The sequence below is a fragment of the Catharus ustulatus genome, chromosome 24 (assembly GCF_009819885.2).
Source record: "Catharus ustulatus isolate bCatUst1 chromosome 24, bCatUst1.pri.v2, whole genome shotgun sequence".
Taxonomy (NCBI): Eukaryota; Metazoa; Chordata; class Aves; order Passeriformes; family Turdidae; genus Catharus; species Catharus ustulatus.
Genome location: NC_046244.1, coordinates 6,177,940 through 6,203,844, shown reverse-complemented (window position 1 = coordinate 6,203,844; position 25,905 = coordinate 6,177,940). Strand labels below are relative to the sequence as shown.

General features: G+C 44.6%; 1 protein-coding gene across 3 annotated transcripts; it reads right to left on the bottom strand.

The window, feature by feature from the left end:
- Window positions 1–1,222: 1,222 nt before the first annotated feature.
- Window positions 1,223–24,178, bottom strand: NADK (NAD kinase). 3 transcript variants are annotated; one of them, XM_033079726.1, is made up of 13 exons: window positions 20,285–20,352; window positions 16,635–16,848; window positions 13,733–13,816; window positions 11,315–11,444; window positions 9,867–9,975; window positions 9,463–9,548; window positions 9,105–9,207; window positions 8,107–8,258; window positions 7,546–7,645; window positions 6,250–6,407; window positions 5,116–5,198; window positions 4,108–4,240; window positions 1,223–4,047 (listed from the first exon to the last, which is right to left on the bottom strand). In XM_033079726.1, exons 2-13 carry the CDS (start codon window positions 16,805–16,807, stop codon window positions 4,033–4,035), a joined length of 1,326 nt encoding a protein of 441 aa, XP_032935617.1. In that variant the 5' UTR covers window positions 16,808–16,848; window positions 20,285–20,352; the 3' UTR covers window positions 1,223–4,032. The 3 variants fall into 3 exon arrangements, with proteins under 3 accessions (XP_032935617.1, XP_032935618.1, XP_032935615.1); XM_033079727.1 differs by lacking the exon at window positions 20,285–20,352 and adding an exon at window positions 24,162–24,178 and having other exon boundaries at window positions 1,223–4,240; XM_033079724.1 differs by having other exon boundaries at window positions 1,223–4,240.
- Between the last annotated feature and the right edge of the window lie 1,727 nt (window positions 24,179–25,905).

Sequence of the window (25,905 nt, the reverse complement as noted above, 5' to 3'; positions counted from 1 at the left end):
ACATTACAATTGCATTTCTCTTCAGACAGCTTTATTTGGAAGCAGCTGGACTACAAAAAGCAATTTAAATTAAAAATTTATTACAGCTTATTAGAGAGAATCCTTGTAAATCTATCAAAAATGCCATAATCCTTGCCCTCTAAATCAAAACTTCTATTACAAATAAGTCTTTTTCTCATCTCAATCTCCTAAACCTGAATCAAATCAATTTTTTTTCTGTAGCCAAGGGAGGCATGAAGAGGTTAATGGTGTGTGGCCAGACTGCAGGGGCTGGGAATTCATCCCACAAATCCCAGTGGCACCAGGGATTGTTGCTGGAAGAATTAAAGATTTCATTGTCACAATGAAACATTTTCAGTCCTTCCCTCTTGCACAAAGCCTGTGCTGGGCAGAATGAGGTGAGGGAAATGTTTTGTGTCTGTCACTGTCACAGAAAATGCTCTGCCCTTGGACAGAAAAGAGTTTTGTCACCAGCCAGGCATGGGAAGGTTCTTGTCAAACAAAAACTCCACTTCAAACCAGCTCCCTCCCCTGCAAAAGGCAGCTCACCAAACAAAAACTTCATTTAAAGGCAGCTCCTCCCAGCTCTCACTGTTGGGATCAGTTACAGATTAATTATGAAATGAAAAGACTTCAACATCATCATTAATCTCAAATTCTATGGGAGATGTGTCCAGAACTTCTGTGTTTCCACCACAGGAATTTAAACTCATTTTTAATCCTCAACTTCCTGGATATCAAATTATCAGATTATTTCACCAGCACTGCCCTTACCTATTCCCTTCCTCATATTTCTGTCATTGGGTATTTAAAAAAAGTATTTAATGCAGCCCAGTTGGTTGTACACAAGATTTGTTTCAATTTGCACAGCAAATCCAGCAATTATTTTGAGACTTCTGACATTTCAAAACAGCCCTGGGTGCATTCCCCACTGTCAAACCCCACACAATTCCAAGCAACTGATTATTGGGAATTCCCAATTTTATATTCTCCCCAGTCAAAAGGCAGATTGACCAATGCAACTTTACAAAAAAGATTTTATTGAAAGGATTGAAAAATATTTTGCTTCTCAACAATATTTAAAACCAAGTTTTTAATGTGTTAACAATATGTAACAGGATTTTTCAGCTTTTAAAAATTCAGTACACTGCTTTATTCCCTACTACAGTTGGTAACAACTTCTTCAATTTCTACCAGAGGATAACTTTGTGTTTTTTTTTTAAAAAAAAAAACCCACCAAATTAATTTCCCAGCTTCCATTTTGGCCCTTTGTAGATGAAAGGATTTGCAGGTGCCAGTGACTTACCCTTTCATTAAAAACTCTTAATCAGCAAACCCCCATTTTTAGCACAGTTTAACCAAAGTTATTCTGAATAAGCTACATCAGAAAAATGAGGTTTTATTGCCAACAAAGTGAGGTGCATTTCAGCTTTTTTTCTGGCTCAGAAAAAAACCACTCCTGGAGCAGCTCAAATGCACAACTCCAGGCCTGCTCCAGCCTCACTCTCCTGCAGTTTGCAGATTAAAAGCTTTGCAAAGGGACTTTGTACACTCAGATAAAATTTGTGATGAATTCACACAGCCCAGCTGGGCCAGGGAGAATCAAGGCAGCTTTTGGAGGAACAGCCAGGACTGAAATCACTGAGTGCCTGCCCTGCCTGAGCTGGGGCTGCAGCTCTGCCTGGGCTCAGCAGCCACCCAGAAAATTCCTTTTCCCAGCAGGAATTCTGCACAAGCAAAGCTGCAGCAGCCTCAGCTGGTCATGAATTGAAAGAAGAAATTCCAAGCCAACCCCTAATGCAGACCTAAAGTAGTTCAGTAACTTTGATTACAGAATTCATTACCTGTGCACTCTGAAAATTAAAAGTTCGGCAGTTTAGTCAAGAATAGCTTTACTATTATAAAAAGCATAAATAAAAAGTGCTGAATATAGTTTTATCTTTAAAAAAATACTAGATAAGGCTCATAAATCATTTCACCTCTGCAAAATGATTCTCCACTCCCCAGTGTGCCTAGAACTGCTCATTCCCCACTCATCCACACATTTCTCTAGACACCATACCCTGTTCCTTCTCTCAATTATTGCATGTTTAAATAAAATAGTTCCAAAGCAAAAAGCCTGACACTTCTCTAGTTCAAAAAGTAACAGTTATCAAATAACTGAATACTCCACTTAGGAAACCCGTAAGCAGCTTCAAAACAGTGATAAAACAATTACTGCAGATTCAAGTGAAAGAGAAATCCCAAAAGCTCTCTGGATATTCTCCAAGATATCCCAAAATCCATCTGGTTTTGACCAAATCAAACCAATATTCTATTTTACAAAATGTACAAACCAAGTGTTGATTTCTATGAACGCGCTTTCGTCGCGATTTGAATCGTTACCCAAGAGTTTGCTTCTCTTTTCTGGAAAAGTGCTCTCACCTGCATTTCATCAACTCAGCCCAGGGCAGCATCCAAAAGGGATGAGACATTATTGAAACCACCAGAGGACAACAGGTCAGGCAGAGTTTGGAAATGAAGCCATTTCCCCCCTTCCACTTTGGACCACAGAAACAACGTAAGACAATCATGAAGAAAAAGCTCAGCAGAGATTCTCACCCCGGTGCCACAGAAATCCCAGCTCAGGAAATTCTTCCCTTGGCAAGATCCTGCCACAGGCTGGCACTGAGCAGCTCCTGTCCCTTCCTGCAGTGAGCATGATGCAGCAAGACTTGAAAATGCTGAAGTTTGGATAAAATGATCAAGAGACTGCACCACAGAGAACATAAATGTAAACATTATCCTCGGGTTTGCTATTTGCAGTTAAAGTACAGTACAAACCCTTTTATTCTCCCCCCAACCATTCTTTTGTTGGGGTGTTTTGTGTTTTTTTTTTTTTTCTTTTTTTTTTGTTCTTTCATAAAAGCACATACAATAAAATATGTACAGAGAGGAGTTAGAAACATTTGAAAGCATCTTAAAAAAAGGTAAATGTGAGACTTAGAAGATCTTGAGTGTGCTGAAGGCACCGTTGCTACTCCACTGGGAATGTCCCTCCCATTTCTCCAGCCCCCAGTGCAGAATCCCATCCTGGATTATTCAGCACCAAGAGATGGAAGGTATCCATGGAATTGAGGCCATTCAGGAGCTAAAACAGGGGATTTTCTTCAGGACAACAAAGGAACTAGAATTCAGTAGCAATTGAAGTCCAGATTCTTCTTGAATACTTGAGAATTACTTTTTTTTAAACATGATAGTCTCTAATGCTACCATTTATCCCAGGGAATCAAACAAAAATAATAAGAAAAACCAACACATGGATGATTCCCACCAAGAGGAAGTACAGAGCTACAAACCCAGAGAAACCTGCAATAATTAATGCTCATCCCTGCTGTTTGTGGTTATCTCCACAGTGCTGACAGCCAAGGGTCAGCCACTGCTCAAATGGGCACAGGAGAGAATTGTATATATAAAAAATATATACTTTTTATTACTAATTCCATCTATTAATAAAAAAAACATCCTTTGTGGGTGTTTCTTTAGTGTCTCACACTTGTAAGTAAGAAAGTATTTTCTGGGCAAGGCATATTTAAGATAACAAAGAGAAGCTTTTTTTTTTTTTTAAAGAAAACTTTTCAGAGCCTTTCTGTTGCTAGCAGTGTTAAATGGAGTTTAACAAATGGAAGAGATTTTTAATGCCACTTTTCTGCTGCCACTTTTCCCTGGTGTAGCTACATTCAGCCTACCATGGAACTGGTAAGTCAGAGATTACAATCACATCTGCAGGTGTGGTTTTTGACAGCAATCAGGAATCATCCACTGCTCATTTGGAAGGAAATTCCCACTGGATTAGAACCATCAGAGCCTTCCACCCCCCACTGGAGGTGGAGAGGAAGGAGCAGAACCCTTCCCGTGTGAGGGACACAAACACAGGCACGAGGCAGCTCCGAGGGCAGGGGAGGGATCCGGGCACGGGCAGAGCCCACCCGGGGGGGACTCTCAGAATTCCACAGGGGACTCTCAGAACTCCTCCTCCTCCACCGGGGACTCTCAGAACTCCTCCTCCTCCACCGGGGACTCTCAGAACTCCTCCTCCTCCACCGGGGACTCTCAGAACTCCTCCTCCTCCACCGCGAAGTTGTTCTGCTTCTTGCGCACGTTCCAGTGCAGGCACTCGGCCAAGCTCTCGAACCAGTCGCTCACGGGGTCCCGGAAGCAGATGGAGGGCAGGGGGTAGCACGAGGTAGTGATGCTGATACTGCAGAGCACAGGGAGGCAGGGATGAGCGACCTGAGCAGCCCCAGCCTGGCTCAGCACAGCCCTGATCCAGGCCAGACAGCAGCAATGGGCTTTAAATACGAGCTCAGCTCTGGGGACACTTGGTGACACTTTCTGTGAACCCCCCCATGGCATCCTGCAGGGACAAAGGGAACCCAAGGCACCACCTTGGCCTTTCAGCTTCTAAACAAGGATTCCAGAGTGTAGCCAAGGGCCAAACCTTGTGCTTGAATCCTCCCTGAGCTCCTTTATAGATGATCTCAAACCTGTTCAGGGTGGAGGTTTACACCAGCTGCACATTTTGGGTGTGCCAAGAGGAGAAAGGGCATCCTGAATCACCATCCTGCCAATCTCCTTGTCAGAGCTGCCTTTAATCCCCCCCAAATCACAAACTGAGCACAAAACTGAGGGACTCCTGCCCTTCTTCACCCCCTTCTGCTCACTCAAGGCCAGAGCAAGTGACCACAACCACTCCCAGTTAAACCAGTTTAATCCACATGGAGTTTTCCAGCACCTCACAGGCAGCTCCTGTTGCTTTGTGTCTTTTAGAATTCCTGAGATTTATCTTGAAGTTAAAATTCAGAGAGTCTCCTAAAGATGTGCCCACCCTCCTTGCCAAGCATGCAATGTTTACAGAGTCTGAACATCTCACTTGCTTTTATGGGAAGATCTAAAGAACTCAAGTTAGAAATGAAATCCTTTCAGTGCAGTTTGTGCTCTAGGAGCTGTTAGGGTTTATAAAAGCTTCCTTCCTCACTGCCAAAAACCTTTTTGGCAGATGTTAGAGAATGAGGGAGCTGCATGAATCAGGATTTTCTATACTTAGAGATAACACAATCAGAAAAAAGGTCTGACCTGTCTCCATGGCATATCTCCTGCCTCTTCCTTCCATCAAAGGAAACCCAGGCTGTGTTCCTGGCATCTGGGGAGAGCATAATCTGAAAAAACAGCAACCAGCTCAACTGCAGGTCCAAAACTCAGCAGCAAGGAACAAACACCTCCTCCATCCTCCCTCAGAGTGCACAGCTGAGTCTTTGGAACTGCACAGTTGCACTGGAACTCCTCAGCTGTCCATGGCAGCAGTGCAGTAACAGCACTCAAGCTCCAAACCTTGACTTTTTGTTTATTTATTTTTCTATATGCAGTAAATCTCCTTTTTGTAAGGACAAGGTCACAACCCACACAAACCCTCCAGTTCCAGCCAGTTCATGTTTTAGTTCAGTCACAGGAGCTAAGTTTCTCTTTTAAGAAAAATAATGAGGTTAATCAGAAAAATAGATTTTAATATATAATGAATCTAAAGCTGTCAAAATTAGCAAGTTTGGCTCCTATTTAAATTACATTCCTATTAAAAGAATTAACCATGGCCAGTGACACCCACTGACATGAAAGAGTGGGCTGAGAGCAGTGCCATGAACAAACATTGAATTTATGTTGTAGAACAGGAACAAAAAGTCCAGAACACACTCATTTCTCAATGCTAATCCTCTCCCATCCCCAGGAGCCCTTCCACACCAGCTCCCTTCCCACTCAGCAGGCTGGAAACAGAGACAAAAGGAGAGAGAGACTCTTCCTTGCACAAGAGTATTTATCCAAAATACACAGTAACCAAGTCTATTTTATACTCACTATTAAATGTCTTTTTTTCTGCAAGAAAACATTAACAAAAGCTGAACACTGAACTGCACATAATGCTACCACTATATATTTAAGATCTGCAATATTTCACATTCCCTTCACTGATCATTTACAGGCACTTCAGCCAAAATTATGGAACATTTTTCAGAATGTAAATGTTGGAATTCCCATTCTGTAGAATGTTACAGAGCTACAGTCCAGGAAGTGTAAAGTATTGGGTGGGTAAATTCTTCTAAAGAAGCAGCCATGGCCTGATCCTGCTCCAAGTGAGGGAGCACCACACAGCACTGCCCACCCTCCTCACACTGCTGAGGCCACTCCAGAAGGAGAAATCAAATGACAGAAACCAACCTTGAGTTCCACTCCAGCAGGAACCACGATGGGTCTGAAGGACAGGGAGTGGGGGCAGATGGGGGTGATCATGATGGCAGGGACGTTGGGGTGGATCATGGAGGCGCCGGCCGCGGCGGCGTACGCGGTGCTGCCGGTGGGCGTGGAGACAATCACCCCTGGGGACAAAACAGGCCAGGGGTCAGGGCAGGGGGACAGTAACACATCCCACCCACCCCTGGGGACAAACAGGGCAGGGGTCAGGGCAGGGGGACAGCAACAGAGCCCTCTGTCACCCCTGGGGACACAAACAGGGCACTTCCATCACCTATAAAAACCAGGGACTGGTCTGGGGGACACCAACACGTCCCTCTGTCACCCCTGGGGACAAACAGGGCAGGGGTCAGTTCTGGGGGACAGCAACACATCCCACTGTCACCCCTGGGGACACAAAGAGGACAGGGGTCAGCTCTGGGGGACACCAGCACATCCCACCCACCCCTGGGGACAGCAAACAGGGCAGGGGTCAGCTCTGAAACCAGGGATTAGCTCTGGGGGACAGCAACATATCCCACTGTCACCCCTGGGGACACAAACAGGGCAGGGGTCAGGGCAGGGGTCAGCTCTGAAACCAGGGACTGCTCTGGGGGACACCAGCACATCCCTCTGTCACCCCTGGGGACACAAACAGGGCACTTCCATCACCTATAAAAACCAGGGATTGGCTCTGGGGGGCACCAGCACATCCCTCTGTCACCCCTGGGAGAGCAAACAGGGCACTTCCATCAGCTCTGAAAACAGGAATTGGTCTGGGGGACACCAACACATCCCACTGTCACCCCTGGGGACACAAACAAGGCTCTGAAACCAGGGACTGCCCTGGGGACACCAACACAAAGTGAATCTCTCCCCTTGGATTTCAACTGCAGCCAACACACAAAGTGAGAAATTCCCCCCTGACCTTGCCTCGTGGTTTCAGCAGTTGCACAAACTCAGGTTACACAATTTTTAACAGTGACTTTCAGATCTTTAAGGGTAAGAGCTTTAAAGATTAATTCCTGTCATTGATGAGTTGAGATTGTTTGCCTTCAGCAAATCCCAGACATCCAGGCCAATCTTTTCTGAGTTGTTTCTAACATTTAGCCTGAAACACAATACCCAAAAAAGAGCTACATGCCCTCACATGCCCACAAACCAAATCCTTCAGCACCTAAAGCTCCACTGTGGGAATGGACACACCCATCCTTTGCACACTTGTGTTTGCTGTCACAGTGAAGTGCAGCTGTTTCCATGAGACAAAAGCCCAGCAGCACTCACCATCTCCCTGCACTGTGGTGATCAGGTGCCCATCCAGGAACACATCCACGTTGGACAGGTAGGAGGAGGGGCCACGATCCACCACGACCTCATTGAGGACCTGCCACGACACCAAACATCCAAAGAGCCTTGCAGTGAAATCAGGGTCAGACACAGAACATGTTTTCCAGATCTCCTAAAATTCTGTGCTGATTTAATACCCCAAATTAAAGCCTCTTTACACTTCTGTTCCTATTGAATGCCAGCTGAAGTTTTGAGATGTTATGAATTAATCCCAACAACATGCAGGGCTTTTCTTCTCATTTATAAATGTCTGACTTTAGAATTACTATTTTGTTTTCAAAAGAGAAGGAAGGCTGGACTCAAGCTTGGAGATATTTTTGTAGCTTTAACAATTCTGTGAAATGATTTCTGCAGTGAAAGATGAGATCAGCAGCTCTGAGTGCACAGAGGAAATGTGTGCAGAGCTCCTCAGCACCCAGAGCTCTGGGAGAGCTTTAATGGAACAAATACAAATTACCAACAATTTATTGGTTCTCCTGGCTCTGTGTGCCCTCTGACCTGATATTGCATAATTTGCTTGCCCACTTCTTTCTCCAGGTTTGCAGACACAACTCCATTTTCCTCTATGCCATTCTGCACTGGGCTTTTCTCCCTGTGCTCCTTCACCACCTTCACCTTGAGCCTGCTCCTGAGAACCAGAGCTGCATTTCCTGCAGGGGAACACAGGAAAAACACAAAAATGAACAGAGAAGAACCCCAGCAATGACTAACACAATTTATCAAATACCATCCATCTATTCCTGGCCTTTCAACATTCCCACTTTCATTCATAATATAATTACCTACACTTGGCTGAAGCTCAAAATTGAATTTTAGTAGCAATGACCAAAAATCTAAGTCAAATTTCAAGCCCTTCCCACTTTTCTCATTAGATAAAAAGAAAATTTAAATTTTATAGAGATATGATTAAAATGAGAAAACACTGTTGGGCTCATGTGATCTTCAGTAAGACAAAAACTAAGCTTAAAGAAAATTAAAGCATTATATGTAATTAAATATTAATTAATTAAAAATAAAATTAAATCTTAAAAATTAAATATTAGATTTAATAAAATTAAATACATTAGAAGCAGGTATTAAAAGGTAACATTCTAGTGAGAGTTTTATACATCTTTTCAGGAATCTACTTTGCATGCAACTCAAATAAGCTCATAATGAAGAAACAAAATTTATTTCCTTAAATATTTTATTTGCCTGACTTCTCAGTATTTAAACACTGCACTTGATTTCTATGTTTAGTTGCCATTTAACATAAATTCTACATTATCTTACACTCATTTACTCCATAAAGTCATTTCTTAGCTTTTTTCCTTTACAGAGCTGCACTGGATGGGTAAATACAATGCAAAACTTCTGATAATTTAAGATACATTTCTGGTAATTTTTCTCTTCATTTCAGACACATTTCTCAAGTTTCAACTCTTAAGGTCCAACCTAAAAAAGTTGATTAAGAAAAAGTAACAAACAAACACCACACCTTGTCCCCTTACATTTACCTTCTATAACCTGAGTGACTTGGGACTGAAAATTCTCAAAATTAAATGGAGTAAGAAATCCAAGGGATCCCAGATGAAAAGCCATAACTGGAGGTACACTACCCTATCAAGAAAGAAAAGAATTTTAAAGCTACTCAGTCAAAGCAATCCATATTGCCTGTAAATATTGTGATTATTGATGAAACTTCAACTGTGCTTCATCAAAAACAACACATTTGACATTATTTTCACAAAATAAAAAAAGAGGGAATGAAGAATAAAAGACAAATATTGAACTCAGCAACAAAGTGGGGAAAAAAGCACTTTTAAATATTTCCAGAAGAAAATGTTTATGGGTCTATTTCCCATCAGAACCAACCTGGAAAAGTGAAGAAGCATAAAGTAAGGTCCCATCTCCTCCCAGGCATATGATAAAATCTATCTGATTGGAGATATCATCATAATCTAGGAGCAACATTGAGATAAAACAGTTTTGAGTTAAATTCTAGCCACAATCTTAATTTCCTAACAAAAAAACCCAAAAAAAACCCCCAAAAAAACCCACCCCAAAACCCCCAACCAAACAAAAAAAAAAAAACCAGGAAGAAAAACTACAATCTGCAGCATGCAAACATTCCCTCACAAAAATATAAAAAAAACAACTAAGATGTAACAACAACTGTCTGCAAAAAACACAAGTTTTACAAATTTGACCCAATAACTAAAAACACCCAGACAAAAAAAATACTCTCCAACAGTCTTTTCAATAAATCATTCCCATACCTTCTCTGAAGGTGCAAAATTTCTTCTTCACTGGTCCAAAATTCTCATCATTAGCTATAGCAGGGTCTTCCAATACTTTTTTTTCTACATACACAATCATATTGTTCTCCTGAAGAGAGAGAAAAGAATTTGAGAGATCTCCTACCAACACACTTGACTCTCTCCATAATTTCCATTAAAGACACATAAATAATATTTACAGCAGTGCTCTGCACCTGCTGGGTGGTCTTAATGTGTGGTCTGATGCTAATTCTGAAGCATTTAATAAATTAAAGTTTGGCATAAAGATTACATGATACAACAACACTGCTGTGTTTGCTCAAGGCTTAAAGGTTTAAGTTTTTATATCCCATGCCTTTAATTTATAACTGCAAACAGAGTGGAAGTTTTGCTTTAATAGTTTTTGTTTTGAGCTTAACTTCTGCAACAAATTTTAGTGCACCCCGTGGCAGTGGGTGTAAAGATTGGTTTGTAAAAATTCTGCCCAGAATCAGCAGCTGGGGAGAGCTGAGGTGTACAGTAAATTCACAATTATAATCCACACATTACAGTACAGGATGTGATCAAAGGTGTCTGTTCTGTCACCATCTGTTGAGGGTGGGGCAGTGATCCTGATCTCTGTGGAGATATTCTGCTAATGGGCATCCATTGAAACCAGCTGGGGCAGTGTTCTTTATTTCCAAAGGAGATATCTCCTGTTCATGGCCATGTTTTATAAACCAGGCAGGGCAGTGTTCTTTATCTTTTCACAGCCCATCCTTCCTCCAGCCAGTCATTTTCTGCTCATGGCCATTGAGTCCCACTGTGGCACTGATAAAATTACTGCATCTCATTGGGAGTTGCTCCAGCCAGGGGGAAGAGCCCAACATTTCTTACCAAGATAAAAACAGAGGGTTTGGGACACTAAGGGAGCCCCTTTCTCCACTGGACTCCAGAGGAAAACCGGATTTCTCCACATCCCCACTGGAGCTCCGGAGGGAAACTGCACCTTGTACAGGAGCACTGCTCCAGCTGAGCCACATCTGTCACTGCAGGAGGATGCAGCCACCATGGAATGGGACTGCTGCCAACACCCTGCCTGACTGACGGGTGTCAGGTTGTACTCTGACTGTGTCAGGGTTTGGGGTTTGTTTCTTTGTAGTGCTGTATTTCTATTTTAATTTCCCTAGTAAAGAACTGTTATTCCTAATTCCCATATCTTTGCCTGAGAGCCCCTTGATTTCAAAATTCTAATAATTTGGAGGGAGGGGGTTTACATTCTCCATTTCAAAGAGAAGCTCCTGCCTTTCTCAGCAGACACCTGCCCTTCAAACTAACACACCAACTTTTTATTCTTTCCATATATCAGCCACACCTGATTAGAAGCCGCACTTCGGGTTCAGACCAAAATTTCAGTCAAAATGGTGCAGCTTATAATGGTGAAATGACTGTGATTTGTGTTTGCTCACCTCAGTGAGGTACACACAGAGCTCTTTGAAGGGCTGCAGCAGACTGGCATCACGGATCTTCTTAATCACAAGGACACTCTTGGGAGGTTTGTTCCATGTCAACCGCTGGCTTGCTGGATCCTGAATGTGCCTGGGGAAAAAACAAACCCCAAACATCAGCACAGCCTGCTCTGACACCTCTGGGAGCTGCTGGAAACACATCCTGCAGCGTGGAGAGCACACAGCCTGCACACAGGGCAGGGATTCACACTGCAGGGATGCTTCTAAGGCAGTAATTTGTATTTCAGTGATGTTTCTAATGCAAAAATTTGTATTTCAGTGATGTTTCTAATGCAATATTTTGTATTTCTTTATGTTTCTAAGGCAATAATCCACATTGCAGTGATGTTTCTGTGCTTTGCTACAGGTGATAACCCAGAATCAATTGCCCTGTGAATGACCTAGACCAACAGGGACCTGAAGACAAACACCACAAAAGCTCTCAGATGAAAGTGTGACACCCCAGTGCTGCTTTCCTCTTGGTTTAGTGCTGACTCAAAAGGAGAAACATTCAATTAGAGGATCTGAAAAAAATCACAGCATAATTTTTTTCCCCATCCAATACTCTAAGTCAAACAGCTTAATGTAAATTTAAAATTTATTTCAGTGCTCACATTTGAGATACAAACACAGCAGAAACTGAAGGTTAATGCAAGGCTCTAATATCAATAATGCTGACCAGAACCAGGGATTGCAGCACTGAATAAACCCAGAACCAGCACCAACTTCATTCAAACCAAAGCCAGCCTGTCTGTTTCAGCTGTACTCACCAATTCCATGCAGTTCTACTCAATGAAAAGTTATTCATAACTTGCTTTAAGATCTTCATTTTTCTTTCCAGGGCTCAGGCAAATGCAACAGCTCCAAATAAAATTAAAGGCTGAAGCTTTTATCACTTATTAATAACTGCAACCTCAGAAGAATACATTCTTCCCTGAAAAATGTTCTTCTATTGAAGATTTCAGTTCCAATAAAAAGTTGTGAGGCTTTACTAAAAATCCTGTGTAAAACTTGTATTCCAGATCTTCAAGGCAAGCTTTCATAAAGAAAATCCCATTTCAAGAAAAATAAGCAGGTATTTGATTTCCCCTTCTGTCAGGAGCACAAGCCCCTCATCATTTTTTTCACTGAGTATTCATTCAGCTCATCTGCTCATCAAAAAGCAGGTTCACAAGTTCTAGAGCTGCTGACCTCCCCTCACTTCAGCCTGCACATAAAAACTATGATTTTCTGTTAAAAATAATCCCCCCAGTGAGGAGAGTTTAACAAAATTACCCACAGCAGAGAGGGAAAAAACACCAACAAGGTTTTGCTTGTTTTTAAAACCCACAAAAGCTGGTGTGTAGTAAAAGTCATTTACAATTTGCTTTTCAGATCAGTTCCCTGCCCTGCCTACCCAGGTTTTCCCTGGCACAATCCTGTCCCTGTCCTTATATCCCAGGCCAGCCCCTGGGAGGAGCAATTCCCAGGTCAGGTGGGTAAACACAAGCTGGGCTGGCTTTCAGCTGCTCTGCAGCACCCCAGGGCTCCTTACAGGGGAGAATGAGGAAACTCTGAGTTGCTAAAGGGAGGGATTGGTGTCAGACTTTCCCAGGAAATGTTTGGATATCACCAGGAAGGTTGCAGTCTGCAGAGGTAAAGGTTCAGGTAAATAAATACTGATGGCAATGTCTTATAGTTAACTGGAAGAGTAATTAAATAAAACTTTTTAAAAGGTGCAAACATCACGGATGGTTTGTGTTGGAAGGGCCTAAAAGCCCATCCAGCCCCACCTTCCACCATCTCAGGTAGCACCAAAACCTGGTTCTGGACACTTCCAAGCTTCTCTGTGCCAGGGCCGCCCAAACCAGGGACCACTACCTTGGTTAAACCCTGAAATTCCTCACCTGGCCAAGTCAGGACCCCATTTATTAAGTATAAAACAGAAAGCAACACTTTATGCCACCCAAGCTACAAAATTAAAATGCTTATTTTCCCACCAAGCAGAAACCAGCCACATCTATCCATTTATTTCCACGTTTATCAACAGTCTAACAGCAAACTTGCTTGTAACTGGAAAGAACAAAAATTGAAAGTACAGGTTCAAACTTCATCACCAAGGGAGGGAGAAGGCCTCCCTCGGATTTCACTGCACACAGAACAGTTCCTCTTCCTCCCCTTGTGGTTCCCAGAAGAATTTTTATTGAGATGCAAATATGAGAGTTGCTATTTTAGACACCCAACCATGGACTGCAGACCATGTCAGTTTGGCAAAGCTGACCCCAGGATGGCAATCCAGCAACATGGAAATCTCTAAATATCAGGTAAAATCCAAACAGTGCTGATTAGAGGGTGAAAAAAGTGGAAAAGCCCAGTGGTACTGCTGGGATGGGTACTCACATAATGGTTTTAGGATTCTGCAGCATGCAGGCCTTTGGTCCAAACGTGGTCACTGGGCATGGTCCATGCAGGGAGCGTGTTCTCCTGGAGGCACAAAGATAATCAGTGAGTAAGAGCTGCTGACAAATTGGATCTGGCTGGCTCCAAACCTTCCTTTGACCCAGCTGAACCAAAGCAATACAGGGCAAAGTGCATTTCTGAACCCAGGTGAGTGCTTCCCAGGCAGGGCAATTTTATAGATTGGCTCTCACAATTCCAGTGCCTGCAGCACTTCCTGACAGCAGTTCCACTGCTGCAGGCACAACAACAACACTTCCATTCTGTGTTTCTCAAAGCACTGCATCTCATCTAAAAGCACATCTTTTAGAAGGACTGAATCTGTATAAACAGCTAAAACAGCTCACTGAGAGCTCTTCCCCTCTCTGAGGGCACTAATGTACATTGGGGTTCTGGGAATTTGGGAAAATTGAGTTTCCCAGTGTGTCACTTGACAAGCATTTACAAGGAGCTCTCCAACACCTTCAGATGTTTTTGGCATGGTCAGGTCTTGGTCATTTAAATACCCTTAATAAATTGATCAAACAAATTCTTCAACTCTAAGGCACATAAGAGATTTCTAGCTGCAGTATCAGGCAGCAATTTTGAACAGGTTGAAAAAAAATTTCTATTTCCCCCCATGTTTTTCTCTAATAAAATCTTTGTCTTCAAATAGACAGGGGCTCTGAGGTGTCATTTATCCTCAAAATTGAATCCCACCAGGACACAGGGTTATTCCTGGCTCTAGGATGAGATTATCTGGAGAAAGTCAGAACTCTTCTGCCTCACCTCCCTGCCAAGCTCCCCCAGCAAAGCTGGAACTGGGAGCGAAACTTGCTCAAGTCATGGAACTGCTGAAGCATTATGTGCCTGCTATTAGAATTATTCCATTACAAAGAAAGGGGAACCATTTCTTTCCTGGGCTTAATTCAATCACATCTTGCTTGTAACAACCATCACTGCAGTGCCTTCTATTGTGTGTTACACAGTAGCTCAGACCAGCCTGTGACTCACTCCTAGAGCTAAAAAAACCCTCAGAAATCTAATAAAAATCCCAACAGCTTAAACACATAATTAAGGAACAACAGCAACATCTTATTTGTCCCTTGCCTAATAAAATATTCCAGTCTAAGATGTGAATTGCACTAACAAAACCAGAATGATTTTTTTCCCATCTGTAAGTCCAGGCACGACTGACCAAGTCAGATAAGAGCATTACTAAGTGTTTTATCAACTTTACCTTATTGATATTAAAACAGAAAAATGAGCAAGGATTGACATAACAAGAGATAAAAGTGTGTGCCAATGTGGGCAAAGGGATGATAAGTCTCTATCTACTTGTGAGCAATTATCCTTGGCATTAGGATGGTTAAGTAACAGCCTGGCAGCATCACCTCCCACTTCTTCCTGGAATTTCTGCCTTTTCCCAACACAGGTCATAGTTTGATGCCACTCCCAATAATTGGCCAAATTCTTTTCCCAAGTGAGGGATTAAATATCCATGTCTGAGCTTCATGACATTCCAAAAGTTCCCTCTGTGAGCCCTAGTTACTCACTGGTGTAAACTTTCCCTGAGGTCTCACTTGGTTTTAATGGTGCTCAATAAAGTGCTTGAGTGAACAGAATTTCAAGTTATTCACAGTCAGGCTGCCTTTGCTAACAATGAGCAGCAATGCCCTGGAAATTATACATCTTTTAGGGAAATCTACTTATCAGCTGCCAGCAGCTGGGCAGCTACCTGGAGCTGAGCAGCACAGAGGAAGTCTGAGAGCAGCATTTCCTGACAGCCTGCAAAACGCCAGGAGACAATTCAGCTCTGAAGTGAAGACAGCCAGAGCATCCTAATCAGGGAAAATCTCGGAAGCAATTACCCTGATTCAAAGCCACAATGGACACAGCACTTCTGGAAAAAGCAGCTGTTTAGCTGCAAAATAATGCACAAAAAATTTAGACCATGTGCTCTTCCATGCAGATTGGCTGAAAGGTTTGAGCAGAGAAGGGAAAACCACCAGTTTTATCATATCAAGTCTTACATATTGACCACACACACATGACCAGAGCTCCAACAGAGCACAGCCCTCAGATAACACTTCCCAGAAGCATCAAACACTGAACTCCAAACACAGAGCAGCTCTTTTCCCAACCTTTTCAAGGCTTTTAGTTTGCCTCCCTTCACCACAAAGCTGCCCCTGTGCTCTCCAGCCTCACCCGTGCGCGCTCCTGCCTCCCAAGAACATTCCTACCAGCGAAGCAGGAGCCCTGAACAGAAAATCCATCTGCTGAGCAGCTCCCTCGTGGCTCTGCCCATGTCTTGGGGACAGTCACAGCACCAGGAAGGTGAAGTCCTGCTGTGCCTCCCACAAGATCAAGACACGGCGCTGCCCCTGCCCGCTGTCCAATATTTACAGCGGGTCCAAAGATCATCACAGCAGAGGTTCCACCCACCCTGCCCACATGACAGCAGCCTTGCAATGAGATCAGAAATTTGGCTCCAAAAAGAGAACTGGTGTTTCCTCACTGCTCTGAAACTGTCTGCAAACACAAATTTACTTTTTGCTGCCTCACACGCGACCTAACATCCAAGTTTTTAATATACAACACTAAAGCTCTGGCTTGAGCTTTTACAAAAGTCTGAAGAATTGTCTGTAGTGCTGACTGATTGTTTTTTGTGAGATAAGTTTTGATAAGCCATGAAACCTTGATTGTGAGTCTGCTCTTAGTGAACACCCCACCTTCAACTCTCCCTCTTCACTCTGAACCTTCCAAGGCGCATTTTAAGAATCCCTCCTGGCCACATTAAAAAAAACATTAAAATCTAATTAACTTCATCGATCTCAGCAACAAGGGGAAGACACAGAGGCCTCACCTGAATTCTTTGGTGCTTCCAAGGGCTGGTGAAGCCGACAAACTGCGTGACTTGGCTCTGCCCCGGCTCGTGCTGCCCCACTCCTCATCGTCGTGGCACGCCGAGCAGTGGTAGGCAGAGTCTGAGCTCCCATCAGCCTTGCTGGCACACAGCTTCTCCCGACTCATCTCCATGCTGGAACTCAAGGAACCTCAGCCAGAGAGAAATTCAATCCCTGCAGTGGAGAGGGAGAGGCAAAATCTCAGCGTTCGCAAAGGTAGCGGAGCTCCACTTTGAATTCCAATTATGGTTTCAGCTGGCTCAAAGAGAAACAGAAGCTTTGCTACCACAATCTCTCTTCTCTCAGTAGATAACATGCTCAACATCAAAAAATTACTGGAGTTGTGCTCAACATCAAGAAACTCCTGGAATTGCCCAGATGAGCATTGCTGCTGAGATGAGCTGGTGCTTTGAGCCATTTCTCTGCTCCCTGCAGCTCCTGCTCCGTGCTCAGCACTGCTGACCAAAAGCCCCCACAGTGATTTTTATCATTGTTTCCAAGCAATTAAAGTGCTTCAAAGTCCCTGCAGGAAAACCTGGAGGAGTTCACACACACACTAATAAAGACTTCTCCAAAGAATCTGGGAAGGTCTTCAAGGTAATCACAAGTTCCTGGAATTAAAAATGACCAGTGTGTTCCCAGACTGAGGCTCAGCACAAAGTTGTTTCAAGACCAGCACAGATTTGTGTCTTCAGTTACATATGAGATAAAATTAATTTCTTTTAGATATTGAAAAGAAAGAAAAGCTTTAAATATGTACCAAGGAATCAAGGCTCAGGAAAAACTATAAAGTCTGCTATAACACCTGATACATATATTGAAAAAACCAAAACCAACCCAGAAAATGCAACAGAAATAGCTTTAATAATTCTCAGCTTTTGAAAAAAAGAGAGGCTAATACCAAGCTGAGGACAGACAAAAACAATACCTAAGTCCTTAACTCATTTTTGACAAACTGGGGTGATGGTCCAAAACAAACAGGACAAAATAAGGACAAATGAGCAGTATTTCAGTTCCACGAACAACCAGCACAAATGAAAGACAAACAGCTGGTCAGAGCACAGCTTTGCAGAAGTAAAAAAAAAAAAAACCCAAAACCAAACCAAAACATGAACTTGTGATAACTGCAGAAGTTCCAGAGATCTTGTGGGCAAGTTCTCATCATTACTCGAAGCAAGTAGAGAAGTCTTATCAGAATAAAAATAGAAACCAACTTTCAGTGTATGAACAAACACTAAACCATAAACAAATAGTATCCATGTGAGAGCAGCCCAGAGGAACAGCACATTCCTCAGGTCAGTTGATTCCAACACAGGGCTAAAAAGATGGTTCAGTAAAAATCTGCAGATGTTTTTCCCAACTGTTTCATCACTCTGGATGAAATTCCCAGCTCATCCTGCAGAGAGAGGAACTAAACATTGGTGCAACCATGAAAATGGACTGTGAAATCTTCACACAAGGGGGAAAATCCCACCCATAATTTCACCAGCACCCCAGTTTGCAAGCAACAAAACCATTAACAAAATGCAGCTGTAATTTTAGACTCATTACTAAATCAAACAGCCACCTAATCAAATTAGAAAGTGCTTTTGCTCCTGCTGTAGTTTAGGCTTACCCGAGGAGAGCATCACTACAAAGAGGTGCAATTACTGCCAGCCATTAATGATTTATAGCAGCCTGCCCTTGGAAAGTATCAATGTTTAACTGGGGTTACTCACTGCTGTGTCACCTGTGGCCACAGCTTGGGAAACAGCCATTGCAACAGACTTGGCAAAATGGACCTCTATTTTTAGACAATTTGAGCTGATTTATTAATTTTGTGGCCATCAGTTGAGCAAGGGAGGAAGAGAACAATAATTTATGTAATAAGCAAGATGTGTTTCCATGTGACTTTGAAGAATGTTCATCTGACAGATGCTGACAGCAAAGAAAATCAGATTAGCACAAAATTGGAAGTAAGAAGTGTACAGACATACTAAATACAGCCTAAGAACTTGATATTGCCTCCATGTAATACTTTCCAATTCAGGATGTTTTAGCCACAGCTTACACCATGTACTGTTTAATTAACATTCCCTCACAAGACCTTTATTGAATAAGCAGACTTGACATAAGACAAAACTGCCACTGAACAGCTTCCAGGACTGGATCCAAAAAACTTTTAAGCACATGGTAACAAACTAATGAAAAGGCTGCTCTGTTTTAAATCATGTCCAAAATAAAAACAACACAAGAAAAACAAGTTTTAATGTCCAGCATTTGCAGAATGAAGGACAACTAAGAACATGCCAACATCTAACAATAAATATCTGTGATGGTGACACAGCAGCCAGGTGAATCACCTCTCACATGAATCCAAATCCAGTTTTAATTTCACTGAATGTGTTCCTGAACCAGAACTTCCCAAGGGTTTCATCAAACCATCCTTACACAACCCCATGACACCCCCAAAGGAGCTGCAAGGCTGCAAATCACCGAGGGATTTAATTTTATTTTATAACGACCACGCTTGTAAGCTGTTCTTTCGTAACAAACTTTCCCTGTTAAGTGCCTGTCCTAAATCATCCTGGTTAAAGGATTACTGCAGGGTCCATCCTGACAAAGTCCTCACCGTGCTTTAACCCCCCTCCAAGGCTGCAGCATTTGTACTGATTTCTTAGAGATTATATCAGTACTTCAAAACTCATTTTGTTCCTTATTATCGACTTTCTCTTGGGGCATAAGAGGACGATGTTCTATCCAAAACTGCACCTCTTGTGCCACTGTTACAGAGCACTGTGTGCTTGATCGCTGTGCTCTGTGGAGCTTTCTTTTGTTAGATTTTGCTGAATAAAGCACTCCAGCAGAGGTTACATGCCTATGACTCCATCCCCAAGGCACCAAACCCCCTCTCACACACACAAAACAGAAGGAACAACTCCATCAGCCAGACAAAGCTTGGTTTAGTTTAGAACTTAGTGTGCATGCAGCAAAACGAGTTACAATTTTAGGTTTTGATTACACACCCAAATGCTATTTCCACCAAAAACCAGGCAGTATGACCATCACGTGTGCGAGGCCAGGCAAAACAAATCCATTTATTAACCCTTCCTCTGCAGAACCAACACGGACGGGGCAAAAAACCCAGGGCAGGAGCCTCGTGGGGCAAAGAGCGGGGGGTGGCACGGTACCCTGGAACCATCCCTGGGGGAAATTTTAGTCATCTCTGGGGGATGTGTTAGCCATCCCTGGGGGAAATGTTGTGCTGGCCATCCCTGGGAGAAGTGTTAGCCATTCCTGGGAGAAGTGTTGTGCTGGCCATCCCTGCAGGATATATTAGCCATCCCTGTGGGCTGTGCTGGCCATCCCTGCGGGAAGCGCTGACCGGCCTCGGTGCTGCCCCAGCGATCCCTCCAGGCTCTACCAGAGCCGAGGAAGGACCGGGATGCGGGAATGGAGCACTTGGGACAGCGGCCTGAGCGGGGACAGGGACACAGGGACCGGGCAGGGGACACAGGGACCGGGCAGGGGACACAGGGGCACGCAGAGGGGATGGACAGAAGGACACACCGCGCACCCCCGCACCGCTCCCCCCTCAGGGCCGCGCCGCCCCCGCGGTTCCCCCACTCACGGCGTGGCTCAGGGCCGAGCCCCGCGGCGGCGCTGGCGGCGCTGGGCGCTGTGAGGGGCGCGGGGCCGGCGGGCCCTGCGCGCCTCCATCGTCCCCTCCCCGCCGCCCCCGCGCAGGCGCGGTTCGGCCGCGGGCCCGGCGCGCAGGCGCGGGCGCTGCGGCTGCGCGGGGTCGGTAATTAGCGCTAATTAGCGCTGAGGAGTGGGGGGGTGAGGGTGGGTAGCGGTGTGTCAGTGGGTGCCGTGGTGTCGGGTTATAGCCGCGTTAGAGGTGCCAATAGGGGATGGGGGTGTCGGATGCGTTCAGCCGGTTCACAGCCCTCACACCACCCCACAGCATCACGGCTCTAAATTCCATTATCACACACCCCTCAGACCATCATACCTCCAAATTCCAGCCATCTCACACCATCACACCTCCAAATTCCGGCATCTCACACCCTCACCTCCAGCCATCCCTCACACCCCACACTCTCTGAACCATCACACCTCCCAATTCCAACCATCTCTCACCTCCAGCCATCCCTCACACCCCACACTCCCTGAGCCATCACACCTCCAAATTCCAGCACCCCACACCTCCAGCCATCCCACACCATCTCACCCTTCTGACCATTTCTCACGTCCAGCCATCCTGCACCCCTCACACCACCCCACACCTCCAAATTGTCCAAATTCCAGCCATCCCACCCCTACAGCAATCTCACACTTCCTACCTCCATCTCAACCCTCCAAACATTCCATCTCCCACCATCCCACCCCTACAATTATCTTCCCTCTCATTGTGCCATCTCTCACTCTACAACCATCCCACCTCCACCATTCTATCTCCCACTATCCAGCCATCCCATCCCTCCAACCATCCCACACCTACCTCCTTCCACAATCCCATCCCTCCAGCCATCCCACACTTCTCACCATCCCATCTCCCATTTTCCAGCCATCCCACACCTCCCACCTCTCACAATCCCACCCTCCAACCATCCCACAACTCTCACCATCCCATCTCCCATTCTCCAACCTTCCCACACCTCCAACCATCCCATCTCCCACTCTCCAGCCATCTCACACCTCTCACCATCCCACTCTCCAACCTTCCCACACCTCCCACCTCTCACAATCCCACCGTCCAACCATCCCACACCTACCTCCTTCCACAATCCCATCCCTCCAGCCATCCCATCCTTGAAGCCACCCCACCTCTCACCATCCCATCTCCCATTCTCCAACCATCCCTCACCTCTCACAATCCCACCCTCCAACCATCCCACACCTCTCACCATCCCTCACCTCTCACCATCCCATCTCCCATCCCTCCAACCTTCCCACACCTCCAACCATCCCATCTCCCACTCTCCAGCCAACCCACACCTCCCACCTCTCACCATCCCAACTCTCCAACCATCCCTCACCTCTCACCTCTCACAATCTCACCCTCCAACCACCCCTCACCTCTCACCATCCCATCTCCCACTCTCCAGCCATCCCATCCCTGCAATTCCCCACTTCTCACCGTCCCACGTCCCCATCCACCTCATCCCTGCAATTCCCTACCTCTCACCGTCCCACGTCCCCATCCACCTCAGCTCGGGCACAGACTGCACCAGCCCCTCATCTCCATCTGCGTTTTCCCGTCCAGCTCACACCACACCCACACCCACAGGGTGTGGCTGCTGGCACACTTTTCCTCTCACACCCTGCCGGTATCTCCCTACAATACCTGTCACGAACTTTTACCTTAATCTGGCATTTCCTCATCAAGTCAATGCCCTGACACAAAACTCTTCGACACCCCACAGCACTTTGTGGGGATCACTCCATCTCAAGTATAAAGTAGTGAAAATAAATAAAAATAAAAGTTTTCCAGTCTGTACTTGAACTGAAAAAAACCCAAAATGTTTTGGTACCTCAAAATCATCAGGAGCTTTGTCATTACTTCAGCAGAGGTAGGATAAAGCCCCTGGGTGGATGCCAGCAAGAAAACAATTCTTCAGTTACCAAACCTATCAGGTTTTGCAATTTCAAAATTGCATCTTCTGCTTTAAAGAGGCCACACTCACGCATGAAAGCTCACTGGATAAATCATGCCAGGATGAACAATAAGAACAAGTTGCACCATCTGAGAATGTGGCACTTGTGGATTTTTTTTTCTTCTTCTTCCTTTATGTGGTAATTTGTTTTGGGGGAACCAGGGAGCTGTAAATAACTGATGGTCAGTAAAGGCTGAAAAAAACTTGAAAAAGAGGAAGCAGTTGCTAGATGTGGGAAAATACCACTGGCCATGTTACACCACTCTTGAAATCACAGGATTTTGAGCCAAAATTTCTCTTTAGTCCTTCATTCTAGAGGACAGTGTGCAAGGAGTTAAGGCAACAACACACAGCTCAGTGGGGTTAATGATATCTCAGAGCCTCAGATGTCTTCAGTGTGCTGAAAGGGACTCTCAAAGTGTAAAGGGACACCAGAACATGACACGAGGCAGGAATTCAGCTTTAGGGAGTCAAAGCACTGCCCTGAAACCTGAAGTGAAAAACCATCCCAGGAGAGATGCTCAGCCACCACTCACTGACCAAGGCTGGCTCTTGGGATGGGCTTTTCCAAATTCACCGGGGTGAAAGTGATAAATGCCCACGACAGCCACGACAATTTACATTGGCTGCTCAAAAATAAACACTTCAAGTGGCAGGTTGTTCTTCCCACAGCACAGCGACTTCCCTGTGGTTGCTCAACATTCTGTAAGAGGCCTGAACTCTGCAGCACAAGGAGCTCTTATCCCTGCTAATTGGTGGAGATAAGACAGCTAAGCAGCTGAGCCTGTCCTATTTATAAAAGGGCTGCAGTTAAAACAGCAACTCTGAGCTGGGCAGGTTCAGCAGCGACCTTGGGAGCTCAGCTTGGTGTTGGGATGAGTGTCCCAGGTTGTGACAACTCTCCCCTCCACACACTGCAGTGACAGGAGAAACAGAAGTTTTAGGTCCCTTTTAAACATCTCCTCCCTGATATCACGAGCACAACACTGTAGCTCAGCACACTGAGCCCAGGTTGTGCTTCCTTTTTCCCCAGGGAAGAAAACAAAGAGAAATGTTGGCAGGAACTTGAGAAACGAGCATAAAAACATTCTGCTTTTTTTTTCTACCAGGGTTCTCAGTTCCTAGAAATAACAAAAAAAAAGGTAATTTCACAAAAATGCTGTTGTTTGACAACTTGCACAGATGTGCCTGGTACAGAAGCTCTGTTCAGCCTCCACCTACACCCCAAACCTACCTCCAGCAGGAGGCATTTCCACTGAGCAGGAAGCAATTAGCAAATTGTCTCTATTAACATCTAGCAGGGTTGAAGAACATAGTTCTTACCTCTCAACCTTCATTTCAAACAGCCTCTGATGACTCAGAATTCCTGAGGGATCACGAGAAATAAAAAGGTACCACAAAGCCTAAATTCTGATGGAGATGGTGGCACGTGAATGTGACAAATAAATTATTTCTCAATGGTCACACACTGACACAAAGACAAGGAAATGCTTTTCATTATTCAAGCTGATTACCAACACCTCCAACCATTACATAAATGTCATTGTCCTAATTTTTTTTCATTAATTGACTTGCATAGGGGTTAATAAATGTGGAATGAGAGACTGGGAATGTTGTTGATACCCAAACTCCATCCCCAGATCATCTCTGACAGTGCCAGGGTAGGACTGAGAGCTGCTGGCAGCCAGGAAAGGAAAGTGAGAGAAGTGGAGAGGTTTGGGAGAAGTTTAACATGAAGAAGGATATCAAAATATGCAGCCAGGAAAGGAAAGTTGGGTGAGAGAAGTGGAGAGATTTGGGAAGAGTTTAACATGAAGAGGAATATCAAAACATGCAGCCAGGGCTTACCTCCTGTCTTGAAGCAGGATATGGAGGAGAGAGAGATTTGAGATTCAGCTTGGGGTCTTTGGGAGATGCTCAGTGTCTCTCTGAGTGGCTGATGGAGTGTGCTTTTCTGCCTTTAAAAGAGATAAACCCACTTCCTTTACTCTTTATCAGTCTTGTCTAGACTGTAATCTCTGTGACAGGAAATGTGGTGTTGCACACCCCCCAGAAGCATTCAGAAGTGGATGGGTTTCCACTTGTAAATAAAAATAATTTGAAAAACTTGTTTACTTATCACACCACTTCACTGTTCCCAGGAAAACTGGTGATCTTTTTGAGGAAGGACCTTGGCTCACAGCAGACCTTGATTCTTTGTAGGAAAGCATTTTGATGAACTGGAAAATTTAAAAGCTTTTGTTTGCTTCAGTTTTCCAGATGCTTCTGCAAGCACAGTCCTGCAGCACTGGATTTTAAACCAAGTTACCAGTGAGATGTGCAGGATGAGGAATTAATTCTGTTTTCTGTAGGACCCCTCTGAAGCCAAACACCCCTTAAACCTTTACTAGGCTAAATTTTCACACTGGCAAAGCCAACATTGCCTGCAATTCTGAGTGGAGAGGCTGAAGGGAAATGTGGGGAAAACATCTTAGTTTTCTATAAAACACCTTTGCTTTGGGGAGGTCTGGGAGCTGCAGTTCCTTCCTGCCCACAGGTGCTTCCAGCATTTATGGCAGGAATAGAGGAGAGATGCCAGAATTCCTCACAGAACTCCAGCTCACACTGTTTCAATGAGAAGGACTCGTTTCCACCACCTGGACTATCATCAGGACACACCCCAGCACCATCACAAACTGCTCAAAGATACTGAAATTGCCACTCCAGCTACCAGTTGGCCCTTGATAATGGGGGGACTGGTTGTTCTGGGCCTTTCCTTGCCAGAAGTCACCCAAGTTGAGCAAGATAAACACCCTGGTGTAAGAAGGGAGGAAGTTGGGTCATCAGCTTTCATAACTGCCCAGGCTTTGAAAATAGCCTGAGGAGTGACAGCAAGAGAGAGATGGTTCCTCTGCACTGGATTCCTCTTTGTTATCATGTGTGAGCAGGCACTGGCAGCTGTGGGATGGGCTGAAACAGCAACAGGCACAAGCTCAACAGGTGACAGGAAAAATAAAATGGCCAAATCCTGTTTTTGTTACAGGCAAAGGAAAGAATTATCACTGCAGGCTCTGCACAGGTGTAAAATACCATGTTCTTGTTTCAAAGGGGGCTCATTCTTTTTTTCTAGGCTGCCACAGCAAAACCTTATCCCAAAGCAGCTGGCTCAGTAGGTCCCAGAATCCTGCAAACACATCCAGCAGCAGGGAGGCTGATCCTTGTTAGCTCACCAGGAGTCCACTCCAATTTCTGCTCTCAGAGCCACCAGGGAGCCAATTTGCAGCTTGGTCATTACCAAAAATTTCCTTGCAGCCCTCAGACTCTGCAATTTAAGTTTAAGAGCTTTGTTGTCCCCAATCAGCAAAGCCACTGACATCACCTCACTGTGGCTCTGCTCCATTGCAGTCCTTGGCTTATCAACCACTCCACCCTTGCACTAAACACTGCTTAAACCCCCCACAAAACAGTCCAGGGATTAAAAAAGCTGCTCATCCTCTTGTAACTGAGGCTCTTTATTCCTTTGACCTTCAGGTTTGTGCTGCCCTGGGAGTTATTTGACAGCACAAGAGAGAATTCTGATCAATGACTTGATATTACCAGGACACTTTTTTTT